The 25005-nt window shown below is 39.8% G+C and overlaps 2 protein-coding genes across 8 annotated transcripts in view; one reads left to right on the top strand and one right to left on the bottom strand.

The window, feature by feature from the left end:
- Window positions 1-25005, bottom strand: part of LOC135697177 (uncharacterized) — a 511087-nt gene that overhangs the window by 63666 nt on the left and 422416 nt on the right. The window lies entirely within an intron of this gene.
- Window positions 1-25005, top strand: part of LOC135697154 (nuclear factor of activated T-cells 5-like) — a 225044-nt gene that overhangs the window by 194891 nt on the left and 5148 nt on the right. For 6 of the 7 annotated variants that reach the window (XM_065216756.1, XM_065216755.1, XM_065216760.1 and 3 more), the window contains one exon: window positions 13376-15670. In XM_065216756.1, coding sequence (XP_065072828.1) covers window positions 13376-15670 — 2295 coding nt within the window. The remainder of the gene's footprint in view (window positions 1-13375; window positions 15671-25005) is intronic. The other variant, XM_065216757.1, reaches the window with a different exon arrangement.

Below are 25005 nucleotides of genomic sequence, written 5' to 3'. Positions count from 1 at the left end.
ATGAGTACTATCCGGTTCCGGTTAATGAATGCAAGCGCGAGATAGAGTGAATGGTTGAACAGCTCCAAAACAACAACAACAACTCCAACAATCCCAAACTGGTTGATCAGCATGCAGCATACCTTCAGGGAAAGTTTACCCGACCGAGGCCTTCTAAATATTAAAAGTCTTATACGATCACCCGTCGCTGCGCAGCAAATTTGATTTCCTCCACGTCCAACAACGAACAAATATATACACATGAAGAAACCGTTTTAATGAATTCGTTAAAAAAACAACCCAAATTTTAGTTCTCTATTCGATTTTGAACTCAGAGAAAAAAAATAGAGTAGAGAGGCGCATCTCACCTTTATCAGCATAAGCATCAACAGCAGCAAGTTACACCAAGGCCAACAGAACATACTATGGATCATCAGAGGAATGAAAAGTACGCGTGGCGTGTGTGTCGAGAAAACGCGGCGAGAGGGATCGCTGAGATGATGATGAGAACAACGGTCAACATATGCAACATCCAGTAATAGATAGCAGCCGAGCGCAGGTAATATGAAGTAATGAACAGTTTTGCGTCAACATGCTTTCCTTTTTCCCAACCCCATCACCCATTGCGGTGCAACGTTCCTTTATCCTAAATCTAGAAAAGTCAAACGATAAAACGTGATTCCATCCGCACCTCTTGCTCCGTTTGAACAAACTGTCTTATACATTAGATCTGCCCTCTCGGTGGGTGGAAAAGTGGAAGCCAAAAAGTTCGATAGTCGAGACTCAGTGGACCAGAAACTTCCCTCGGGGTCGTTGTTTCCTGTAGGCAACGGCCGTTGAAATTTCGTGATCGTGACTGAGAAATAGATTAAAATTATACTAATAAGACATTTACACTCAGACTCATTGTGTAAGGTAGAATCTGTAACACTGTCGGTGGGATGGCATTAAAGTGAAAATTTTAAAGTTAAACTTTGGTAAGCCGTAAGGCACGCACAATTAACATTGATAATGTATGCCTTTGGTACACACAGACGAAATGGAAAATTTTCGGAGAGAAACAGCTACAGTTACACTACCAAACCGCCGGTGTTAAGTTGGTACAATTTGTCAGTCCAAATAAGTAAATTACCGCACTGCTATCTTATTGTCACCGTCATGCTTTGGTTGGGTGAGATAGTGAGTGTTTTGAATTTTGACGAACATCAATTTATGCGTTGAAATAATAGCGTCGCTTGATCATTAGCCACCATAACCATTAGCTGTAGGTGCGGAAAACGTAACGAATTGTTCAATTCAACAATTGATGCGCAAATTTGGGGTGGTTACATTGGAATTCGGTGCACAGTGATAGAACAGTTTCATACAAACTATGATCAGAGCATGAACGTGGTTGCTCCTCCAGATCACCTGCAATTACACAGAGAATCAATAGGCGATGCTTGTAGAGAGCGGATCTCTCCTACTCTCTTACTCTCTTACTTCTTCTTCTTCTTCTTCTTCTTCTTCTTATTCGCATGTCAAGCTTATAGCTTAGTGCATATTAGCTTATTGCGTGCTCTCAACTTAGTGTTCTAAATGCACTTCCACAGTTATTAATTGAGAGCTTTCGATGCCAATACCAATGCATGAATCTGTATATTGTGTGGCAAGCACAATGATACTCTATGCCCAGGGAAGTCGAGAAAATTTCCAACCCGAAAGATTCCCTCGACCGGACCGGGAATCGAACCCGCCGCCTCCGGCTTGGTAATACCGTGTCTTTACTGACTAGGCTATGAGGCCCCCTCTCTTACTACAATAGGCAATTCCAACACTGTGGGTAGAAATGTGTTGACGTGATGCCGAGAAATCCTCTGCATTTCCACGAGAAATCGCTGCGTTAAATTTGTATGTTCATATTAAGCAAAAATGGTCTCCATCAGGCCACCGAGCCACTCACATTACAATACGGCGACGATACGCAGCATTGAAATGATGTGTCGAAAACTACGATACGAAAGCAGATATGTTTGAGCAAATTGTGGATTTTACCATACAATGAGCTCCAATTTTCGAAGGTGGCAACGGACCTGGCGCAATGGTTGGTGAACATGCTTCTGACGCAACGAACAAACCACGAATTAGCTAAAAAGTGTTCAAGTTTTCGGGTCCCAATATGAGAAATCGCACAATTAGTACACTCATTCCTTTGAAGCATAAACACGAATGAAACGTTCGCTAGGTGAAAGACCGCTATTTGAAATAAATTTCAGTTAAACGACACTTATCTGTCAAATTTGCGTAATATCGAAATGTCGGGAATAGTCAGATTCACATCGAGGCCTTTTGAGTTAATTTGAAAACTGGTTCGACATAGCAGAAATGCATTTCAGCTCTCACATGTAGCTTTTATTATCTATCATGATCAGAAGATTTCTAGGGATTCTTGAGGGTCAGATGCTACCTGATACTTTCAGGAGTTCTCCAACCGGAGTAGCACTCATTTCGGTTTCGAAAAGTTCCCACAATAATAAGTCGTATAGAAGTTTCTACAGCTGATTCCTTGCGCCTTGAATTCCTCACACAAGCTTCTTGAGATGTTCGGGGATCTTCAGTGTAAGAAAACGTTAACAGAAGTTCAGTTAACTGTCGCCTCAGTTAAGCCCTATGGGGCGACGATTTTGTTTCGGAAATTCATTGAATACAAAATTTACAAAAAGCATAATAAGCTACTGTACTCTGTAACAGAGAAGGTCACAAAAAGTCAGAAACTTAAGATCAGATAACTCAGCCTGATGGAATGAAGTCCACGACAACTTCTGAAAAGTTTAGAATTACATTTGTCAGGGTGTCGACTTCCTGGAAAAACTTGGAAAATCTGGGAATTCAATTTTTGACCTGGAAACTCAGGGAATTTTCTTTAAATTCAGGGAAATATTTCTCATTCTTTATTCATTACTGCATTACAAACTATAACGATATCATCAATCATGTAGGAATAATTTAAATCCAGGGAAAAGTTCTTTGGACTAGATACTAGAAACATTTTTTAGAGATCCAAGGTATGAACCATTTTTTCAAGTTTCTGGGATGTATTTCAGTTTCAAGGTTTCGTACTTATGTATTCCATTGCAACTGTCTAGTTTGGTCCATCTCACCAGGTTTCGAACTTAGGAAAATCTTGAAAATTGCGGACTTAGCTTTTTATTAAAATCCAAGGTTTAAAAAATATAATTTTGGTTCATTTGAGCTTCGAAGAATTCCGGATTTATTATTATTTTTAATATTCCAAACCACCGTCTTTTACGTCAAGAAGATATTCACTCACGTCAAGAAGGTATTCTTAAATCTCCATGAAGTCCTTTAGATTCTTTTTCAAGACTTCAGGTTGATCATGTACTATTCTGTTGAAGAGCTAAAACTTTCCTACAATTCAAACCAAATCTCCCAGATATTCTCTAATGCTACCAGGTGACTAAGAAAATATTCCAAAGGCCTTCAGGTGATCAGAGATCCTCCAAAAACTTCTCAAGATGCTTTATAAGTTTGGAGAATTTCTTATTGAGTTGCATCACACGAACTATTCAATATTGGCACGGGCAACCTTTTTCAAGTCTCCAGTGTATTAATTGGCAAAATTTGGCAGTGCAAGTAAAACTTGTCTATGGACAAACAAAATAATGTTGAACGAATCTACCATTCAGGGAAGAAAACACATTTTGGCTATTGGCTTTATACAAATTCACAAGATCACTAACTTCCACAGATCGCTTTCCTACTAAGCTGGATTGGGAACCTGTAAGCGTGGGAAGATGCCGACGAAATGCTTAACTCCTGCGTGGATCTTATGACAGAAAGACTCAAACTTTGGTGAGACTCAGTGGCGACACGTAACCTCACTTTTTACCTGTTCAACAACTTTGAAAACGTTATTTAGGGTCATGCTGCATGCATTCAAATCAGTTTCGAAAGGCACAGGATCTTCTAGTTTCACTGATTTGTATCATTGGAACCAACATTGTTTAATTTGTTTACGTTTTGAGAGTTGTGGAACAGGTAGATTGGGGTCAGGGCGACGCCACTGGTGAGACTCAGGTTGAACTGAAAACGAAGATCACTCACCTACGCTTTAAGAAATCTTTCCATTCGAATGAGTAAAAGTGACCCACTCTCTGAGTAAGATTCGTTTTCAGTGTATGATTTTTTGTTTGTTCTGCATCGCTAACAAACTGAACTACTGTTTTTTTCCACAGACTGTTCACTCGCTGGTAGACGAAGGACACGAAAGGATTTTCGTAGCCACCATACAGCAATTCTGCAATTGAGTTCGGAATTTGTTCAAAAATCCGCCTGCAATGAGCACACACTTTAAAAAGGCGAAAAGGAACACGAAATCCACTGACGTTATTGTAGCCAAGACACAAACCTCTGAACCTTGATGAAATAAGAAAAACATCGCATTCGTTGGAATTAACAAGCAGAATTTTCCATTCTGAATCCTCCTCCCACTCCGGTGAGTCAGCTACGAACGGGGGACAAGTGGGATAGTGGAGAGCTGATCACGTGATCAGATCATGTTCGCCCGGAAAAATCTTCCACTCTCAAGAAGATGATGATCATCTCAACACCGTCGATACTTTCGCGTTAGTTCTAGATAAACATTTCAAAAGATCCTATCTGCATTGATCGTTTCTCTTCATCGACTTTCTCTTTCGTCAATGACACAGCTGCAAAACATTTCCCTATGGACATTGCAGAAGTGTGGTTTACATCTCACTGCAGTCCGAAAAATTATCGAGAAAATCCACCCAAGAAAAAATCGACTCAGTCCACGTAAACAGTACTAGCTGGTCCTAGCTGCTTTTATCGATTATCTTCATCGACTTTCTCTTTTGATAACCACTGCTATGGAAACACATTTCGCGCTAATTTTACCACATAATTTGAAAAAGGAGGTTCTTATCTAGAGCTCAAAACAACTTATTAGGTTATTAGGTTCTTATCTAGAGTCCAAAGTCAACTAGCGTTCAGAATCATAAGGGCCTAGCTTCGATGATACCACAGTTCAGTGAACCAATTTTCCAAAATTATCACAATACAGTGCAGTGAAAGGCATAAGCAACATCAAACGTATCGAGAAATGTTAATCCAGCCGAGTTATTAACAAAACAGAAAATCGATGAAGAGAATCGATCAATGCAGTTATGACCTTATGATTCTGAACGCTAGGAATACAACAGGGAAAGGTTTGGCAGCTGAGTTATACACGCTTATTCTGGTCAACTCAAAATTGAGTCGAATTTACTCATCTCAGCGGCAAGTATGGCTACTCAAAATTGAGTAGCCTTATGTTGACTCACTTTTGAGTAAACTACGTTCTCACGTAGACTGAGTCAAATCCACTCGCCGGTATTTTCAGTTGCGGGGAGGGTTTTTGTTTTGATTTTTATTCAAGGAAATGGAAATTGCCTGCTCCGGATTCATTCTACCGGAGCACGGTTCAACACCGTTTCCCTAAGCAATTCGTACTTACCTGAAGGCATTTCAGCCGGTTTTGAGTAACATTTTCTATGAGGTTTCCTCCGACATGACTGGCATTTTTTCCAAGTCCAGGATTTTGCTGACTGAGTGGCTTTTACTCAGTTTGACATTTCTCGTTTACTCAATTTTTGACAACTCGATACATCGGATGAAAGTGAGTACGATCGACTCACCTGGTGAGTAAGCAGAAGTTAGCGTGTAGAGATTTTTGACGTTTAATTGGCGCAAACTAATGACCATTTAAATTGAAGGAGTGCGAGCAAGAGCGAAACAGATTAGTGGGAAATCAAACTATCCATTCATCTCTGTATGCTAGATAGAGAAAGACGATTAAACGTCAAAAAGGTCTATTGACGAAAGAGAAAGTCGATGAAGAGAATCGATCAATGCAGTTAGGACCTTTTGAAATGTTTATGTAGATTTGGACATTCGCATGAATTTTATAGCGAATTCGTTTATTATCGGGGTACCAGTTCCAACCCAGTGCGAAACCGAACTTTTTGTCAGTGTGAACCTCAACCTGAGCTAGGGTTTAAAAACAAACGAGCAAACTGACGTTTGTCAGAAAACAAGCAGACCCAATCTTGATACCCGATCCAGGTTGGAACTGAATAATAAACGAATTCGCTATTAGTTTGCAGTTTTATTCGTTCCATTCACTGACTGTATTATGACTGACAAATTCCATGACATTCCTTGGTGAGTATTTTCAACTCGTGATAGGTGACAGCGTCGAATGCCGTTCTATATCAATATTGGCGATATTGAATAAGATTATTCGCCACCGGTACCAATGGATTACCGTGTGGTGTCAGTTTTGAGCTCACAATTACTGAAAGCATCGCATGCGACATGCTTTGCTAGGGGCTAAAAGTTTTCCCAAAGCATCCATCATGGAACCAAAAGGTTGTGAGGAGGGGTTGAAAAGATTGAGTTTTTTTACTACACTCGCTTCGTTGTTGTGCACGTTGTATTTCCGGAGTGATTTGAGATTTGGGCGTAATTGTATTTGTAAACAAACAGGTCAATCGCCGATTTCTCGTGAATAAAAGCTCAATCATATTAACAAACTATACAAAATGATAGAGGAATCCTTATCCTTATAGTGTTATTATTATCCTTAATCCTCATAGTGTTATTTGTTTTCAAAATTGAGCATTTATTCGCGAGAAATTGGCGATTGACGTGTTTGTTTACAAATACAATTACGCCCAAATCTCAAATCACTCCAGATTTGTCTTCGTACACTCATGTTCGTCTCTTTTACACAACACAAACGGTAGAACAACATGCCAGCAAAAAGATAATTTATTATCAAATAACTATCATATGACTTTCCGGAGACGAAACAGGCCAGGGCTGAAAGTCTCCTTAATAAAGATATGAAAAATATCATATGACTATGTGTGATTTCCTTGGTGATTTCGTTCTAATTCCTCAATTTCGTGTAAATTCAAAATTTCGGATCTGAAATGTTATCACTAAGACATCGTTGCTTGCTATTTTTTGAATTCGCACAAGCACAAAAACTAGAAAACAACAATACGTAACGGTATTCGGTGACAGTGTCGTATGACGGAGACTGTCATATGACATTTTAGTTTGGTACTGTTCTAGGATGGCTTGTTTTGCAAAGGTAGTCGATTATGACAGAAAATGCATCGACTACGGTTGACCGCTTACAGCACTGCTTGTGAAGTCGTTAAAGCTATCACCGTTACCATAAATTTAAATTTTTGGAAAGCCTTAAATTTGTTATAATATAAATGTCAAGACGTTTTGCATACGAAATAAACTGCGGTGACATCTTGGATCAAAGATGACGTGCTTTTGTTTTGCTGTGTTTCCTCTATAGTAAAATTATTGAACATTTAAATTTGAAAATTTAAATTTTTCAACTTTTTTCTCAGTGTGCCGCAGCTGTGCCGGCAGTGCCGAGAAATCAATGAACTGACTTTTGTTTGCTTGTGAATAATGCCTTGTTTGGCAACCCGGTATGTTAACAGCTCTTGTATTTGAAACCTGAGATGATTCGAGAGTAGGAACAACATTTCCGTTCCGAGATACGGACCTCGCAGGTGAATTTTGCCAAGACGATCCTGCCTGTTGGACGATGGAATGGTTGGTGTAGCAGCCGCCGCCATGGATGTCTTTGAGTAGTTCCAGTCAGAGGTGCGGTCGGATGGTATAGTTTTCGTTTGGTTATTGATTTTCAGACTAAAACTCAAACACCGCTGTCAGCTGTTCTTTCTTCTGTTCATCTAATCGACGGATAGAGCCCGGATGGGACTGAAATGTGGACGGGGCTGCTGTCACGGGATGTTGATATCGTAGCTGGAGGATATCAAGAATCCGGAAGGGATGACAACTTTGTCGAGGGTTAGGGTGAAAACTATCTTGGATGAGCATTTTTTCCCGGTAATGTTGGGATTGATTGCGGAGTGTTACTATGCAAGCGATTGCCCTGATTTTTTCATGCTGTACCAGCACCTTGATTGCAGTGGAATTACTGAACTGTCCATAAAATCATATCAGTCCCATATGGATTTCCGTCAAATTTGAGATAACAATGCTGTCCACTATCAATTGGCATCTAATTTCATGTGCTAAAAGTACGGGCTTTGTTTATAGAAATGCGGGTGTCAGTTTGACGTGTTCAAAAGAACTGTCAGTTCGTGTATCCAAACGAGCAGAAGAAACTGTTTTTTGGGTAAACTATTGTTATTTTGAACATTAAATATTTATTAAATTATTTGAAATAATTGGAAGTTGAAAATATTATTAATCATCAATGCATGTTGAGTATGAAATTCAAACAAATATGATAGTAATCTTGTGAAAAGTGTTCAAGCAGGTTACGATAAAATGTTGAAAAAGGGGTTGGGACTCTCTTCCCAGTAATGAATAAAATACTTACAAATTGTTACTTAATATACAGCACAATCTTTGACATTTTATCAATAAAAACCCAAGATAAAACCAACAAACGGTGACTATCAGGAAACCTGAAACCAGCAGTTAATCCACAAAATCCAAGCCACAGCTCGTGATAGGATTTATGAACTGAAAATCGAAAAAATGCCACGTTTTGGAACTTGCTTTGTGATCAATTTTCACAGTGTGGAAAAAAGCACGAGCGACGGAAACGCGAGAAAATCGACCGACAAGTGACAAGCAACAAAAAAGCTTGCCTTCGAAATCGGTTTGCTTTGATTTTCCCATTGAGTTACGATGCGATTAAGCTTCTTCAAGTGTTTATGGTCAAATTCTATGGATTTTGCATCCGCATGTCTATGACTGACTATAGGGCTGCCCAACATTTCTAAACTTGTTTTTTTAAATGGCTGTATCTAGTATATTTTCGATGCACATTTTTCTAGCTGCATTTTGTTTAATGCTCATTCATTATGAGCAAAAATTCATAATGATGAATAAAATTGGACTAGAATAAAATCATTGCTGACATCCAGATACCACGTCCGGCCCCGCAGGCCGCACATTGGGCAGCGCTAGTCTATAGCTTTGATCAGGATAAAATGTAAAAACAAGTCAGTTTGTCCCATCAACCAAAGTAATCGCATATCAGTCCCATCCTGAATTGCAATCGTCCAGAGGTCAAGTTACAGTTCTGTTTTGAGTTGTTATATTTTTCACTGATATAACAAAACATACTAGCTTCAACGCAACTGATTTTAATTTGAAAAAAATTTCAATAAATTTACTATGATTTTTCAAACGGATTAATTGCAAAAAGAAGAAGTTCCACCACAGCTGTCAAATGAACAAGGCTTCAAAGAATCGCCAGTAAATATACTTCAAATTTGTCAATGCACACTATGTTTTTTTTTATCCAGTATTTTTTTAAGCTCATTTTACTACTGGCGGTAGGACTCTACGGTAGCCGCCGGGGCGGAAATGTTACTAAACATCGTCAATATTTACATGGAAATTGCAGTTCATAACTTCTGCTGCCAGTGCTTCTCTATGCCAATTTTTTTCCATATGGGACTGATATGCGATTATAGGCAGTAAAGTGGTGTCAAAAAGTGCATTATTGAACAGTGATTTTTTTTAATTTATTCGAAGCGTCGGTACTAAAAAATTTCCTTTCAGAGCACACCAGCATTGGATTAACAAAATTCCACCTGGAATGGGCACACGCTTTTGATGAGAGTGCAAAATTCCTATTACAGTCAGGATACAAACCGCTAGTAGCCAAGTCGCAAATCCAGGCTTAAAACATCGCCCATAATGGATTTTGCAAACGGAATTTTCCACTCTACAGCCGAAGGCTCTGGGATGAAGGAGAATCTGATCACGTGATCAGATCGTGCTCTACCTCAAATGATGCCTGCACAGTAATATTTTGAACTCGCTCAGTAGACTAGCTATCGACTGGAGAGCAAAGGTGTGAAAGTGTTCAGTGTATAGTAACTTTGTAACTTTGGTGGAATTCTAAATCGAAGGTTAGTAGTTGATTTAGCTGGAAGCTGCTTTGCGCATAGTTTTGAAAATCACAGCGTGGGGATGTCTGCCAGTGTTCGATAATTTCGCATGTGAGAAATTATTCATCGAATCAGTTGCAGCTAATTTTTAATTGATTTTAATATAAATTGGAATGTAAACTTACACGGAGCATCATCGAATAGTTACTTTCTTTTAAGTGCATTGGAATTAAGTTGTACGGTTGAGAAATGTTGGCCAGTGAAAAACGTGAAGAGTTTTACCGTAGAGTGCCATAATTCTGCCGCATCTTAGGCCAAATCCTGCGTTGTTTTAAAAATTCCAAAATAATTATAAATTGTAGAAATGTGAATAGGCGTTATTCACTTGTGTATGGGAAAAATATGCAGTTTGAAAAAAAAAATTACAATGTACTGTAACATTTTAGCAAAAACCGCTGCACCGAATTATAGCACTTTACGGTACCAATGAAATATTTACGCATCAAATTCTTTCCACATGAGTAAAATTACGAGCGATGTAATTCTATTTTAATGGAGCTGGAATTTAAGCGAACTGTAGTATGACGAATTAGTGCCCGGCACCCTATTATAACGCGAGCGTTTGGCCTAGGAAAGAGATCACGCCTGAAATTTATAGTAAATGTTTGAATTTTGTTAAGATGATGGGCAAAATCATGTTTGAAGAGGCTGTAAAGTTTGTGTAATGTCGCGTGCAGAGAGTCACAATTGTATGCTCAGTGAATGTTCACTCATCATGAAGAGTGAACAATCATCGATCATAAAATCGCTGATTATGACTCTCTGAATGTGAAATTGACTGATTTTATATGTCAAACACATACTTTACCACCTCTTCTTGTAACTTACAAGTTCAAAATTCCATTATACCCATCTAATGGTTTCATAATTCCTAAAAACATGTTTGTATAGCAAATGCATGGCAGCAACCCTGGTCTTATGTGCATTTCTCTTCTCTGATGAAACCTCATCCCTCTACACTGCTGAAACCATATAACGTCACCAGTTGATATGCTACGATCAATGCTGACGAATACAAATTTGGATACGCTAGAGCAACATGTGGCGAGTATAGCAGAAGGACAAGCAACATACCCCATGGGGGTTTGCTCCACTGGGGAAGACATTTCTTATCACACCAAATCCCGGCTTGATTTATGGAACCGACATTTATGTCAGATGTGGCTTAGAACTAGCGAAACTTTTTGGCTTCTACTCTTATGTTAGTGGCAGAGTTTATTCATTTTACATGACACCCAGCTCCGAACGTTATCTCCCAAAATATGAATCCCACCTCGTGGCCAGAGTATTACGCAATCATTTGAAATCCACCATTTTTCTTTCCCCTCTCCTCTTAGCTCTATCTAGGTTGTGACTGTGCGTTCCTCTCCCACAATTCCGAAATTATCGCTCGTGTGTGAATCTCGCCGTTCGTGGCCCCTTTCCGAATGTGAGTGCACGGTACGTCGAGTACCCTTGGACAAGACAAAAACAAACTAAATAAAAAAAAATAACAAATTAAACTGGACCATGAAATCCAGATTTAGATAGTTTACCGTCTGGCTCCAGCGGACCATATGATAGTTTGAGAAACTAATCTTCACCTGATGTCTTGTTTCTCTTGTCTTGTACGTACACAGCAATCAAGAACGAATAAAGCAAATATTAACCTAGATTCTCACTGCGCCTCCACCGCGTCGCCACTTGTCCGATTCGGTCCCAAACGAGGCCGATTCGATACTACCAGTACCATACTGTCATCACACCACATCCGAATGCACAACCCCGAGGAGTCCCTCTCCAGCCTGATGCTCCAACTGCTGCCGTTGCTGCCGCTGTCGCCGCTGAATACCACCATGCCCGCACGCACACACACGCCCGTATCCGCATCTGCTGCTCAGCGCGCCTCTACTCTCAATCCGGGCGGTCACTCACCAAGGGTACTGATACTGATATAACATGCCAACCATTAATTGCTATATTTCCACATATACCGATTCTTGTGTTTCGTTACTTTCATACCCGAATCTCTTTCCATAGCCCTTCTAGAGTGAGTGAGGTCGTCCCTCCTATTCCAGCACAACTCCGACCAGCTCTTCCTTTTAATTCACCTCCCTTTTCCTTTGCATTACCGGTAACCACGCCCTCCTGCGCACACTGCGTTCCCACCTACCCACCGAAAATATCCATGGTTTCATCCTTCCACAACCGATCCGAAGATCCGAGAGGACCTAGAACGGAGCTTCCCCCTTCAGTCATTCTCTTGCACACAGCACACTCTTTCACTCACTCTATCGGGGCAACGGAACGAGGTTCGTATGTTTATAGGAAAAAATCGACGACAACATCAACTAACGGGCTCTGCCTTGGACCTACGATAATGAAACGTGCAACGCACAGTCGAACCTAACGTGCTGCCATCTGTACATCTAGCATCCGAGATCTATATGAATGTTCTTCTAAATATTCCCTCGCAGATTCACTGAACATATGACTGGGCGAACACCAACCATATCGAAACTATCCCGTCTCTTGAATCCTGGATCCGTCTCCCGCGGCTCCCGCTTCGTAAAATGTCAACCAATCAGGACACACAAAAACCTATGAGTTTCGAAATTTTCGATGACCTAAATTCATTTACCAGAGTGTGAGTGTGAATGTGCCTGTCGTTGTCAGTAGAAACGGTGCCAACGCTCGCGAGTTGAGTGATTCTAATGTTTTCCCCCCGTTAGTGGTTGAGTTTGGAAATGTATTTCTTTTCTTTTTGAGAGACGTTACAGTTCTTTGTTTGCTCTTCCGATGCATGTATCCGACATATACCTAGAAGCAGTGATAACCCTAATAAACAAATACCATAAACGAATTATATCCCGGATGGGTAAACTATCCCACAAACGGTTTGGATGATACCCCAAACACGTCATTAAACCCTCTTTTATGGTTATTTTTATTAGGGAACGTCGCAGTAGAATTTAAAATATCTGTTGTTACTAGCCGCGCTCGTTATCGGTTATTCATTCAGGTGGTGGTTGCAAGTACGTGATTTTGATTTGGAAACGAATGATCTCTGTATGAGCGGTCTGCACACTACTGGTTACTGTTTTGGTTCTCTTATTCGATGTCTAACGGGAGCGCGCGAAGCGGATCAAAGGATTTCCATCCAAATAGGAACACAAACACCTTGAGCCAATTGTTCATTCTCTGCTGGATATCTTTTCAGCCCACGCTTTTTGCTAGCTACTACGTATAAGCATATGTTTTAATTCATAAACAATCACAATCTAGGTTTAAGTACATACCGTCGGCTATCGAAAGTAACACATTGTCTTTTCTTCTTCTTTTTCTGTTTTTTTCTTGTTCTGTCTTTTCTCTATCTCTCTTCTCTTTAGATTCTATCACATCATTGGGCGATGTTTCGGCCGTGCGGAAATCACTGCTCTTCTGGGGATCCCAACAGGTGGCGCAGGCCGTTCAGGATAAGCTAGATACGGGTATGATGCCACCGCCGGTACACGTCTTGCAGCTTCCGGCCATGACGGCCGTGAGTACAGGTCGAAGGCCTTCACTTGTGGGCGAACAGCTTGCCATGTCATCTCCGCCGAGTTTCAAAACCGAGCTTATAGACGAGAGCAGTCGAAGTCCGGGAAATGATGATTCACTGGAGCGATTTCCCGAATCGACCGACAACTCAATCGATAATAGCCAAATCATGTATCGAAGGCGTAGCGTTCGGCAACCAAGCATGGATCTTATGGAAGATAGTTCCAGTATGTCCATGCTGGTAGCCGAAAATAGTGCAATGGACGTTGGGTCCGTGTCTAGCGCGATAGTTGGTTTCCGGGGTGGGCTTAGCACACTGATGGAAACGAACGAGATGAGCAACTCATCGACGTCCCCGGCTTCCGAACTGAAGGTGATGGACCTGTGCATTAAACATGAAACCAACCACCTTTCTTCCGCGAGGAATCAAATCGAACGTATGATAACCACATCCAGTGCCCCGATAGACACTCTAAACCAGGTAGATCAAATTAAATCCCAATATAAAGTAGAAGATATGATAGGTAGCGCTGTTCAACAGACGGGCACACAGGTGATAGAATCAACCTTGGCCAGCATTGTCAATAGTCAACAGGCTTCGACAGCCATGATGGATCTGGGATCAGTAATGTCACTCCCCAGCAGCAATACATCTGTGCACTCTCCAGTAGCAACCGCAACATCAATGTTGCACAGTGATATCACAGGCAACAGCGTTCCTGCTAACCGATCACCCCTATCTCAGGATGTGATGCTGAACTCACAAACCCCATTGTCAGTTAACTCTCCAGCGAATCTCGTTCTCGCAACAACTCCCTCACCCAATGACGTAAGTCCGCATCCGCATGCTTCCATTTCACCGGAACTCATTCTAAATCCAACGGTATCGCCTTCGTCGATGATCTGCTCACCGTCAAATGCAACAGTAGCCGCTACGGCAGCCGCCGCTGTTGCTGCGGCCGCGGCTGTCTCCGAAGGCAAACATTTGCTGACGAACCAAGTGCTGAACAACATGGCTGTTGTCGCTGCTAACATAATCGAATCCCAACCCAAGGAAACCACTCAAGCTGTGCAGGACATTATCCTCAATGCGGCTGCCGAAATTCTAACCTCTCAAGAACCCTCGGTCACCACTCAGACGACGATCAATGCTTTGATCACGATGAACGCACAGGAAATGATGACTACCTCCTGTCAACCACAGACTCATATAATGAATTCCCAACACAACATTCTACCTCAGTGCCAACCGACACCCATGGTTTCAGATTCTATGGAAAGCGCCTTACAACAACAGCAACAACACCAACAACAGCAACAACTTGTACAAACCCTCATAACAGAAAACATTCAACATCAAACCCAACTGCAGCAACAGCAACAACAAGCAACCGAATCTCTACTGGTGAACTTAGCCGTGGCCCAGCAGCAGCAGCAGCAACAACAACAACATCAGCAGCAACAACTGCAACAACAACAGCAACAACAACAACAGCAACTACAACAACAACAACATCAGCAACTACAACAACATCAACATCAGCAACAACTACAACAACAGCATCAACAGCAGCAGCAACAACAACAACAACAGCAGCAGCAACAGCAACAGCAGCAGCAACAACAACAACCCCTTCCAGAACAAATGGATATAGGCAATGCAATCATACCGCTAACAGTACAACCACCTCAACAACCCATGGACACAACGGGTCCAATTCTTCCCACCAACCTGATGCTGCAACAACAACGACAACAACAATCCCCACCGATAATTCCAACTGTTATTGCCCAGCAGCAACAACAACAACAACAACAACAACAACAACAACAACAACAACAACAACAACAGCAACAACAACAACAACAACAGCAACAACAACAACAACAACAACAGCAACAACAACAGCAACAACAACAACAACAACAGCAACAACAACAGCAACAACAACAGCAACAACAACAACAACAACAACAACAACATCAACAACAGCAGCAAGTTGCACAGCTTTCATCACAACAACAAACGCAGCAGAAGCAACAACAGACTACGGTGACAACTGCTGCCAATATACCGCAAGAACTGACCAACATGTCGGACAACGATCTCATCAGCTTCATTAATCCGAACGCGTTCGATGGAGGTGAGTTTTCCACTCCTTACTACCCAACAGGACCTAGTACCTTAATCGATAATTACTGCTGCCGATGATGATGATGATGATGATGATGATGATGATGATGGTGATTATGACTAATTTGTTGTAAGGGGAGGCAAACGTTCGACCTTAGTGGAAATATTCAAATAGCTCAAACTAACTAGAACAACTTATCTGAAAAGAGTTCAAAATAAAGTTTTGTCCCCCGGTGGGGTGAAGTTCGATTCAGCAGTGCACATTTCTTTAATATTTTTCCATCAGTGTTAGGTGGGGTGGTAATATCGATTTTACTCCACCCCCACAGTGGTGTAATGCGTACATTTTGGCCAATAATAATTGTGTTGAGAAGAAATTCATAATTCTATCATTCGCATCTTTTGGAATCTGCAACTTAAGTATATAGTATATTGTGTGTTGAATGCATACACCACAGTTAGAAATTATCGCCGAGTTCGTTAATTTTTACCGAAATCTAAACAGCTGAACTGTTCGGTAAAATTAAGGCAATTCAATTCAATTGCTTTTCAGTTATTTTGAAACTAAATCTCCACCAAAATGACAAGATTTGATCATTTAAATAAACAAGGTTGAACATGTTTTGAAATTTTTTAATTCAGTGGACTTTAAAATGAAGGTCAAAGTTTTACCGAACGTTCAGTTGTTATGATTTCGGTAAAAAATTACCGAACACGAAAACAAAATCTTAGTGTGAGCCAAGGGCATTACGTAAACAACAAACAGATCCATACTCAAGAACTGAAAGTATAGTTGTTTTATACAGTTTAATGAGGTCTTCAGGGTAAGAGGAGCATAGTGAAGGAGCATCTCGTACTGCAGTCCCAAACCTCTCATGGTTCGAAACAAATTAATTGGTAGTATGTTCAATGACACCATTGCAATAATTAATGACCAATTAATTTGTTTCGAACCCTGCCCCACCTGTTCACTATGCTTCTCTTTTTCCTATCCATTCTGGAAGTGATCGAAATAAGCGGTGCAGGGATTTTGTTTACTGTGATGAGTTTGTGTGTGTCGTAGTGCTATGCCGAAAAAATATGCGATAGAGGAAATGGATGTAAATGCCCCTAATTTGGGCCCATACATAAATTCATTGGGTAGATAGGGATAATATGGTCCACCTAAGAAAAACACATCATAACACATGAAAAACATCTATAAATGTATGATAGCTGTGATCATGCTCATGCTTTGGAATATGTTTGAGAATATACAATGTTCAAAATATGGATAAAATATGATAGACTATTATGTTTGAAAAATTTCAGTTTTTGCTCCGATCAACAACCATACGGGGCAATATGAGCACCCTTGTAAAAGTTTGCGTTTTGACAGGTTTTCACTAGAAAATAACATTCAGGAATCATGTGAAATAGAAAAATAAGTTCTTTTAGCAACAGTTAGGTATATTTCTCGCTGTAGAACCAGCGGATCAGTAAAATGTAATATAGTGAATGCAATGCTTGTTTTCTTGACTGCATATCTTATAATATTCTAGAGATTTTGAGCTAATGTTACATTTCCATTATTATCTTCGACATGTAATTGAATTTTGATACGGTTTTCATGGAGATGCATATTAGAAGCATTATGCCCAAACGAACGGTGGCCCATCTCGCCCCGTATGGTCTTCTTGCCCCCATCCTAGTTCGATTTTTTATTTTTTTTTCAACTCTTTATTTGTTTCAAATTCAAAATAAATTACATTTCATTTTAACCTAGGTGCTCCAGTTACTACAGTAACTTACCAGCCTTAATTGTTATGATATATATCTAAGTATTTTTACATTGTTCCTGTCTTGGCAATTCAGTATTTTAAACAGGTTTTTTAAACCTGCATGTCAGTATAACAATTGATATCTTAAAACTAAAAACTAAAACTAAATCTTATCTAAGTATAAAGGGAATTAACCGTTGCAATTGAGGATTGCAACGATTTTTGCCTGAAATTATTAATTATTTTGTTGGACATTTGTTCTAAAGTCTCAACATTCGAAATTAGTACTGTACCAGGGAGGCAACTTCAAAATCATTTTCAGAACTTTGTTCTGAATCCTTTGAAGTGCTTTTTTCCTGGTAGTGCAACAACTAGACCATATTGGCACAGCGTAAAGCATGGCCGGTCTAAAAACTTGTTTAAATATTAGAAGTTTATTCGTCGGACAAAGTTTGGATTTCCTGTTTATAAGAGGATACAAACATTTTATATATTTGTTACATTTGGCTTGAATGCCCTCAATGTGATCTTTAAAAGCTAATTTTTGGTCAAGTATTAATCCAAGATATTTCACTTGGTTTGACCAGGAAATTGGAACTCCTACTAGGTTTCAAAAAGGAAGCTCTAGGCTTGTGTGGAAATATTATAAGTTGAGTTTTGGAAGCGTTGGGAGAAATCTTCCATTTTTGTAAATGAGAAGAGAAAATGTCTAAACTTTTCTGCAGTCTGCTGCAAATAACACGAAGACTTCTTCCTTTAGCGGAAATGCCTGTGTCATCAGCGAACAAAGATTTGTGGCAATCCTGAGGCAAATCAGGGAGGTCCGAAGTGAAAATTTTATTCAATATTGGCCCAAGAATGCTACCCTGAGGAACTCCTGCTCTAACAGGTAGTCGATTGGATTTGGAATTTTGGTAATTTACCTGCAGAGTTCTGTCAGTTAAATAATTCTGAACTAATTTCATAATGTAAAGTAAAAATTAAACTTTTTCAATTTAGCAATCAAACCTTCATGCCAAACACTATCGAATGCTTTTTCTATGTCTAGAAGAGCAACTCCAGTTGAGTGGCCTTCAGATTTGTTTGAACGAATTAAATTGGTAACTCTTAAGAGTTGATGAGTAGTTGAATGCCCATGGCGAAATCCAAACTGCTCATCTGCAAAAATTGAGTCGTATTGATGTGAAGCATCATTCTATTTAAAATTATCTTTTCAAAAAGTTTACTTATTGAAGAAAGCAAACTTATTGGACGGTAGCTAGAAGCTTCAGCTGGATTTTTATCCGGCTTCAAAATTGGAACAACTTTTGCATTTTTCCATTTATCAGGAAAGTGTGCCAAATGGAAACATCTGTTAAATAATTTTACCAAGAAAGCCAAGGTACTCGCTGGGAGTTTTTTGATGAGGATATAGAAAATTCCATCATCACCTGGAGCTTTCATATTTTGAAACTTTTTAGTTATAGACCTTACTTCGTCCAAATCAGTCCCCCAGGAATCATCAAAAATATTTTCCCGAGAGAAAATATTCAGAAAATCCCGAGCAACCTGATTCTCAATAGGACTAGTAAGACCCAAACTGAAATTATGGGAACTCTCGAATTGCTTAGCAAGTTTCTGAGCTTTTTCCAAATTTGTGATCAAAATTTTACCACCTTCTTTAAGCGCTGGAATAGGCTTTTGAGGTTTCCAAAAGGGTTTGGAACTCGGGTCTAATTTAGAAACATTATTTTCAAAAGTGTTGTTCCTCAGGGCAGAGAATCGCTTTTTAATTTGTTTTTGCAAATCCCGCCAGATAACTTTCATGGCAGGATCGCGTGTTCTTTGATATTGTCTCCTACGGACATTTTTAAGACGGATCAAGAGCTGAAGATCGTCGTCTATTATAATTGAATCGAATTTAACCTCGCATTTTCGAACTGAGGCAGCTCTTGCTGCAACTATAGAAGTAGTCAGAGATTCAAGAGCATAATTAATTTCATCTTTGGTTTGCAAAGGAATGTTTGGATCGAAGTTATATTCCATAAATGTTCGATATTGCTCCCAGTCAGCCCTATGGTAATTGAAAGTAGAGCTGTTGGGATTAGAAATTATTTCTTGGGATATTTCAAAAGTTACTGGAAGGTGATCAGAACCGAAGTCAGCATGGGTAACCAATTGGCTACAAAGTTGACATGAATCAGTTAAGACCAAATCAATAGTTGAGGGATTTCTTGCAGAAGAAAAGCATATTGGGCTGTTTGGATATTGAATAGTGTAATAACCTGCAGAACAATCATCAAACAGAATATTACCATTGGAATTGCTTTGAGCATTATTCCATGAGCGGTGTTTTGCATTAAAATCACCAATAATGAAGAATTTAGACCTATGACGGGTAAGTTTCTGGAGGTCAGCCTTGAGAAAATTCTTTTGCTGGCCTACGCATTGGAATGGCAAATAGGCAGCTATAAACGTAAGTTGTCCAAATTTTGTTTCAATAGAAACTCCCAAAGTTTCAAAAACTTTGGTTTCAAATGAAGAAAGAATTTTATGTTTGATTCGTCTATCAAGACGATCATTTCTGTAAATCAAATAATTTGCGTCCTTCTTAACCTTATGGTCAGGTTTAAGGAACGTTTCAGTTATAACGCCAATATGCACGTTATGAACTCTCAAAAAGTTAAATAGCTCGAACGAGCATTCCAATTTAAAATATTTAAAGCTTTAAAATCCATTACTGAGTTTTAAAGTCATGACAATATTATTAGCAAATTTTACTCCAGTTTGAATAGCATCAAACATGGGGTTAGATTTATGCATATCAGAAATCATGTCAATTAATGATTTCTGCAAAAATTCCATTTTAGGGGCAGTAATGCTTCCTAAGTCAAAATTGTCAAAATTTCCGTTAGAATTACGTTGGTTAGTATTTTGATTTCTACCCGCGGCAATAGCAGCATGGGTAGCTCCATTAACTCGCTGAACATTGTTAACAGCGAGGGGAGTAGGTACAGATGAAACATTTGAAGCTGAGGTGATATTTGTACCTTCGGGTACGAATGTAGAATTTGTTCCTCGCTGACCGTTGTTAACAGCAGAGGAATTTGTACCTGGTCGGAAACGTGGAGCGTTTCCTACCTGACGGTTAGAACGAGATTGTAGGATCGTTTTGCGAGTCTTACATTCCCAAAAATTGGATTTGTGGTTTTCACCACAATTTGAACATTTAAATTTATTAGGATCTTCCTTCACAGGACAGTCGTCCTTTGCGTGAGCGGAATCACCACAATTCATGCATTTAACTGGCATGTAGCAATTTTTAGTTCCGTGACCCCATCCCTGGCACTTACGGCACTGAGTGAGGTTTTGGAAATTTCCTCCAGTCTTCCTGAAGTGTTCCCACTTCACTCGGACATGGAGCATAAGGCTAGCTTTTTCTAAGGCCTTAAGGTTGTTTAGTTCACTAGACTTGAAGTGAACTAAATAAAAATCATTGGAAATCCCGTTGCGCGAATCGCCAGGACGGGATTTCATTTTCATTTTGATTACTTGGAGTGGCACAACTCCAAGTAATTTTGCCAGTTCATCTTTGATCTGATCCAGGGATTCACCACTGGGCAGTCCTTTCATTATTATTATTATTATTATTTAACTTTATTAGGGAGGCTTTCAGCCTTGGGTTGGTTCGCCTCCAAGACAGTCCTTTCATGACAACCTTGAACACACGTTCAGTTTTGGTGTCGTATGTAAAAAAATTTGTGCTTCTTCTCAGTAAGATACTTGAGAAGACATTTAAATCCGTCCAAGGTTTCAGCCAATACACGGCATTCACCCCGACGTCCAATTTGTAGTGAAAACTTAACTTTCACGAAATTCAAAAGTTCCATGCGAAGAGCTTGGAAATCGGAAGTGGTTATCACAATAGGGGGAATCTTTTCCTTCTTGGCATTAAGCCGGGAAAGTTTACTAGAATTTTTCTTGGATGATGGATCATTCTCATCATCCGTGAGCAAATCAAATTGATTACTCAAATTAATTTCTTCAGAAGGGGGGTCAAGAGTTTGCCCCTTTCTTTTGCGTTTAGGCGCCATGGCGGCAGTAATTTTTTATCCAAATCGACTTCCAAGCAGATTACTATAAGAATCTGAAGGATCGAAGAGGAATTTTCCAAATCGATATCCAAGAAGGATTACCTCGGGTAGGGTCCAAACAAGGATCGAAGAGGAATAAGAGTTGAACAAGGTAGAAATTTTTTACAGGTTGAGCACTGAAAAGTGCTGTTTAAATTTGTTGTAGCTTTAGGTAGTAGTAACACTTCCTTAAGCAAAAAGCAAATAGATCCGCACGACAAGAGAGCACGATGCGGGAACTTGGAATCAATTAATTTTATATAATACTAGCTGAGTGTGCCCGGCCTTGCTCGAGATTCAATATTAGCTTGAGTTAATGCGCAAATTAAAAAAAATGCTGTATTGTAAGTTGCCCCCCCCCCCCTGCTTATATAAGGGGCTACCCTCTATGACCTCCACATACCAAATTTGGTTCCATTGGCTTGATTAGTTCTCGAGTTATGCAGAAATTTCTGTTTCATTTGTATGGGAGCCCCCCTTTACAGAGGGGGAGGGGTCTCGAACCATCATTAGAACCTTTCCCTGCCCCAAAAAACCCTGCATACAAATTTTCACGCCGCGGTTCAGTAGTTTCCGAGTCTATAAGGGTCTGACAGACAGACAGAAAGACAGAAATGCATTTATGTATAGGGGAAATGGGCCCATACATAAATTCAGCCATCGACTATATTTTCAATAACGACCAAAAATATGCATTAGTACCGTCCCAATGACGCGTTCATCTAGATAATTGATAAATAGCAGATTTTTAGCGATGGGCCCAATCTTAGATCCATAGGCCAACATTAGAGCCATTTCCCCTGTTTAGATACATTTTTTAAGACCACTGCGTCCATTATTGGAACCTTTGTGGTACCCCTATTTGCTGTTTGTATCATGCAAACCGACCACTATTTAACGAGTGGACAGCTAATTGCCTGGACTCATCTTTTCCCAGTCCGGTATAATATGTTTTATAAAACCAACTACCTTTCCAAGAAATTTAGATCTACGCTTGTGTAATGCACCACAACTGCAGAGCAGATGTTCCGAAGTTTCACGTTCCAAATTACAGAAACGACAGATATCGCTCTGAACCCGACCAATGTTCGTCATGTGATATCTACTAGGACAGTGTCCAGTTACTAGGCCAGTGTATATACTAAGAACTTTTTTATTGAGCTCTAAGAGCTTTTTGGTGTATGTTATATTAGGAGTTATCAATCTTTTCGACTGGTTGCAGTTTGTGACAGTCGTCCAGTTGGCCATCACCCTTTTCTCTTCCCAACATTCCATGAGTTCCACTTTTACCATACAGTATGATATTCCACAGTATGGTTCTGGGCCAAAAAACTGTGAATTGGAACCTAACTTTTCTAGGTCGTCTGCCCACCCTTTCATTCCATTCAATGCCACAGTGTCCTGGTACCTAATATAAGTTTACTGAGTTCCGTTAGCACAGTTGCCGAAGCGAGAGAATACATTCACAGACGATCTTTGATGTACATTTGTAAGCACTCAGTGCTTTCAGCGCTGCTTCACTATCAGTAAAAATACAAATATTTACACGTTAGGACCACCAGTTTCCCAATCCGAACGTGTCGTTTCACATACGTTGAAGGGAATTTCATAGTTGTCCTCTGGTTTCAACCAGTCTCCATTCATACTCATCGCTGGTCCCCTTTGGAAGTATTGTAAGATGCTTAGATGACCAACAAGATCACCTGGCATGACTTTTTTTAGATATTTTGAGCCTTAGAGCACTTCTTTCCGCTTCTAGTTGAACATGTTCATGCAAGGGCAGCAGATTGAGGATTGCTTCTAATGTTTTTGATGGGGTGCTACGCACCGCACCCGTTATTGCAATGCATGCTAGCAATGCATGCTAGTAGTTTCCTCTGTTTGGCCACCACACTAAAGAAGCATACGCTTCTTTCGGACGGATTATTGATGTGTAAATCCACATTGTCATTGTTGGTTTCAAACCCCACTTTCTTCCAACAGTTTGTAGCATGCCCACAGGGCACTGGTTGCTTTGTTAATCACAGAATCAAGCTGAGCAACTTGGCGTCCAAAATAACTCCTAGGTATTTGACCTGTTCACTAAGATCTGCTCTCCTCCTTAAATTGAATTCTTTTAGGTTAATCTTCCTCTTTCTAGTAAAGGGGATGATTACGATTTTGATGGATTAATACTTAGGCCCTCTTTAATGCACCAAAACTGGGTAAACTTTAAACTTTTTTTTTCAGAAATGATAACGTCAAACTATAATGACTACGTCATCCGCAAAGCCCACAACTTCGAAACCTTTTGCTTCCAGGCTTTTTAGAAGATCATCTACAACTAAAGACCACAGCAGTGGTGAGAGAACTCCTCCTTGAGGACCACCTTTCTGAGCCTTTACTGTTATAGATGAGCTACCCAGCCCAGAAGTGATTTCCTTTTTTGATATATGAGGCGCATCGTCAACTGGATTCAGACTATTGTATTCTCTTGTTTACACATCTGTTTTCAACTTTCATATTATGTGTTGGTAAAGTATCTAAAAATCCTTAAAATTACAAAAAAAAAACTCTATTATTTTCCCTCACGCGTAAGTCATGAGTTCAAATCTAACCGGGATATGTCACGAATAATTCAAGAGTGTTAAAGTGACAATACAAAAAATAAATATCTGAACTCCAGGTATTTTGGAAAACCTAATAACCCAATCCAATTACCCATTCCATCATTAAGTCGAATCATCGTATCCTTGTTGAGTCTGCAGAACTTCAAGAACAGATATCCGGGTGATTTGGATAATCGTTGGACGTTATTTTTAATCACAATTTTTAATTTTAAATAATGGTATGAGTCTCCGAGAATCACAAAGTGGAAATCGAACAAGATTATCCTGTAAAACATATCCAGGACAATTTGGAGAATGAAGGTGTGTCATCCTCCACCCTGAACAAATAGAATTGCGAATAATTTGATCAAAGCTAATGCTCCGTAATGTTGCCCTTTATGTTGTGAAGATCAGTACTTTAAAAAGGATAACTTTTGAGGCAAGACAAAGTGTGCCAAGGGGGTGGTCACTCCGCACAGTGTGCCAATAATACAATTGGGCACTCACATTGGCACTGTTTGGCACCCATGGTTATAGATATTCTTGATCTTTAGTGCTACTGGCAACTCTGTACTATATCTGCACCTGCGTTGCACATGTGTCAACATTTTAATCATTGTTGTTGATACAATCCAATTTTTGGTTTCATAACTGCAACCCCCAATTTCCGGCCAAATTCTGCTATGGATTCCTCAACAGCGTACATACTAATGTCTGTCCGAAGCAGTAAATCATTTGTATCGGTATTATCCTTTCGCTTTTCAAAGGGGAAAAGGGGGGTGCTTTATTAAGGTTCGTATATTAAAAAAATAGCAGTGCCCTCAACCTCAACTACTACTCCATATTGTTTCGATTTGACCAATCTGAAAAAAATTTAGGCTAGTT

The sequence above is a fragment of the Ochlerotatus camptorhynchus genome, unplaced genomic scaffold (genome assembly GCF_037179485.1).
Source record: "Ochlerotatus camptorhynchus isolate MF236.1 unplaced genomic scaffold, CSIRO-AGI_Acam_v1.1 ptg000067l, whole genome shotgun sequence".
In the NCBI taxonomy this organism is placed as follows: domain Eukaryota; kingdom Metazoa; phylum Arthropoda; class Insecta; order Diptera; family Culicidae; genus Ochlerotatus; species Ochlerotatus camptorhynchus.
Note: the sequence above shows the minus strand (reverse complement) of the source record. Positions and strands in the feature narration are given on the sequence as shown.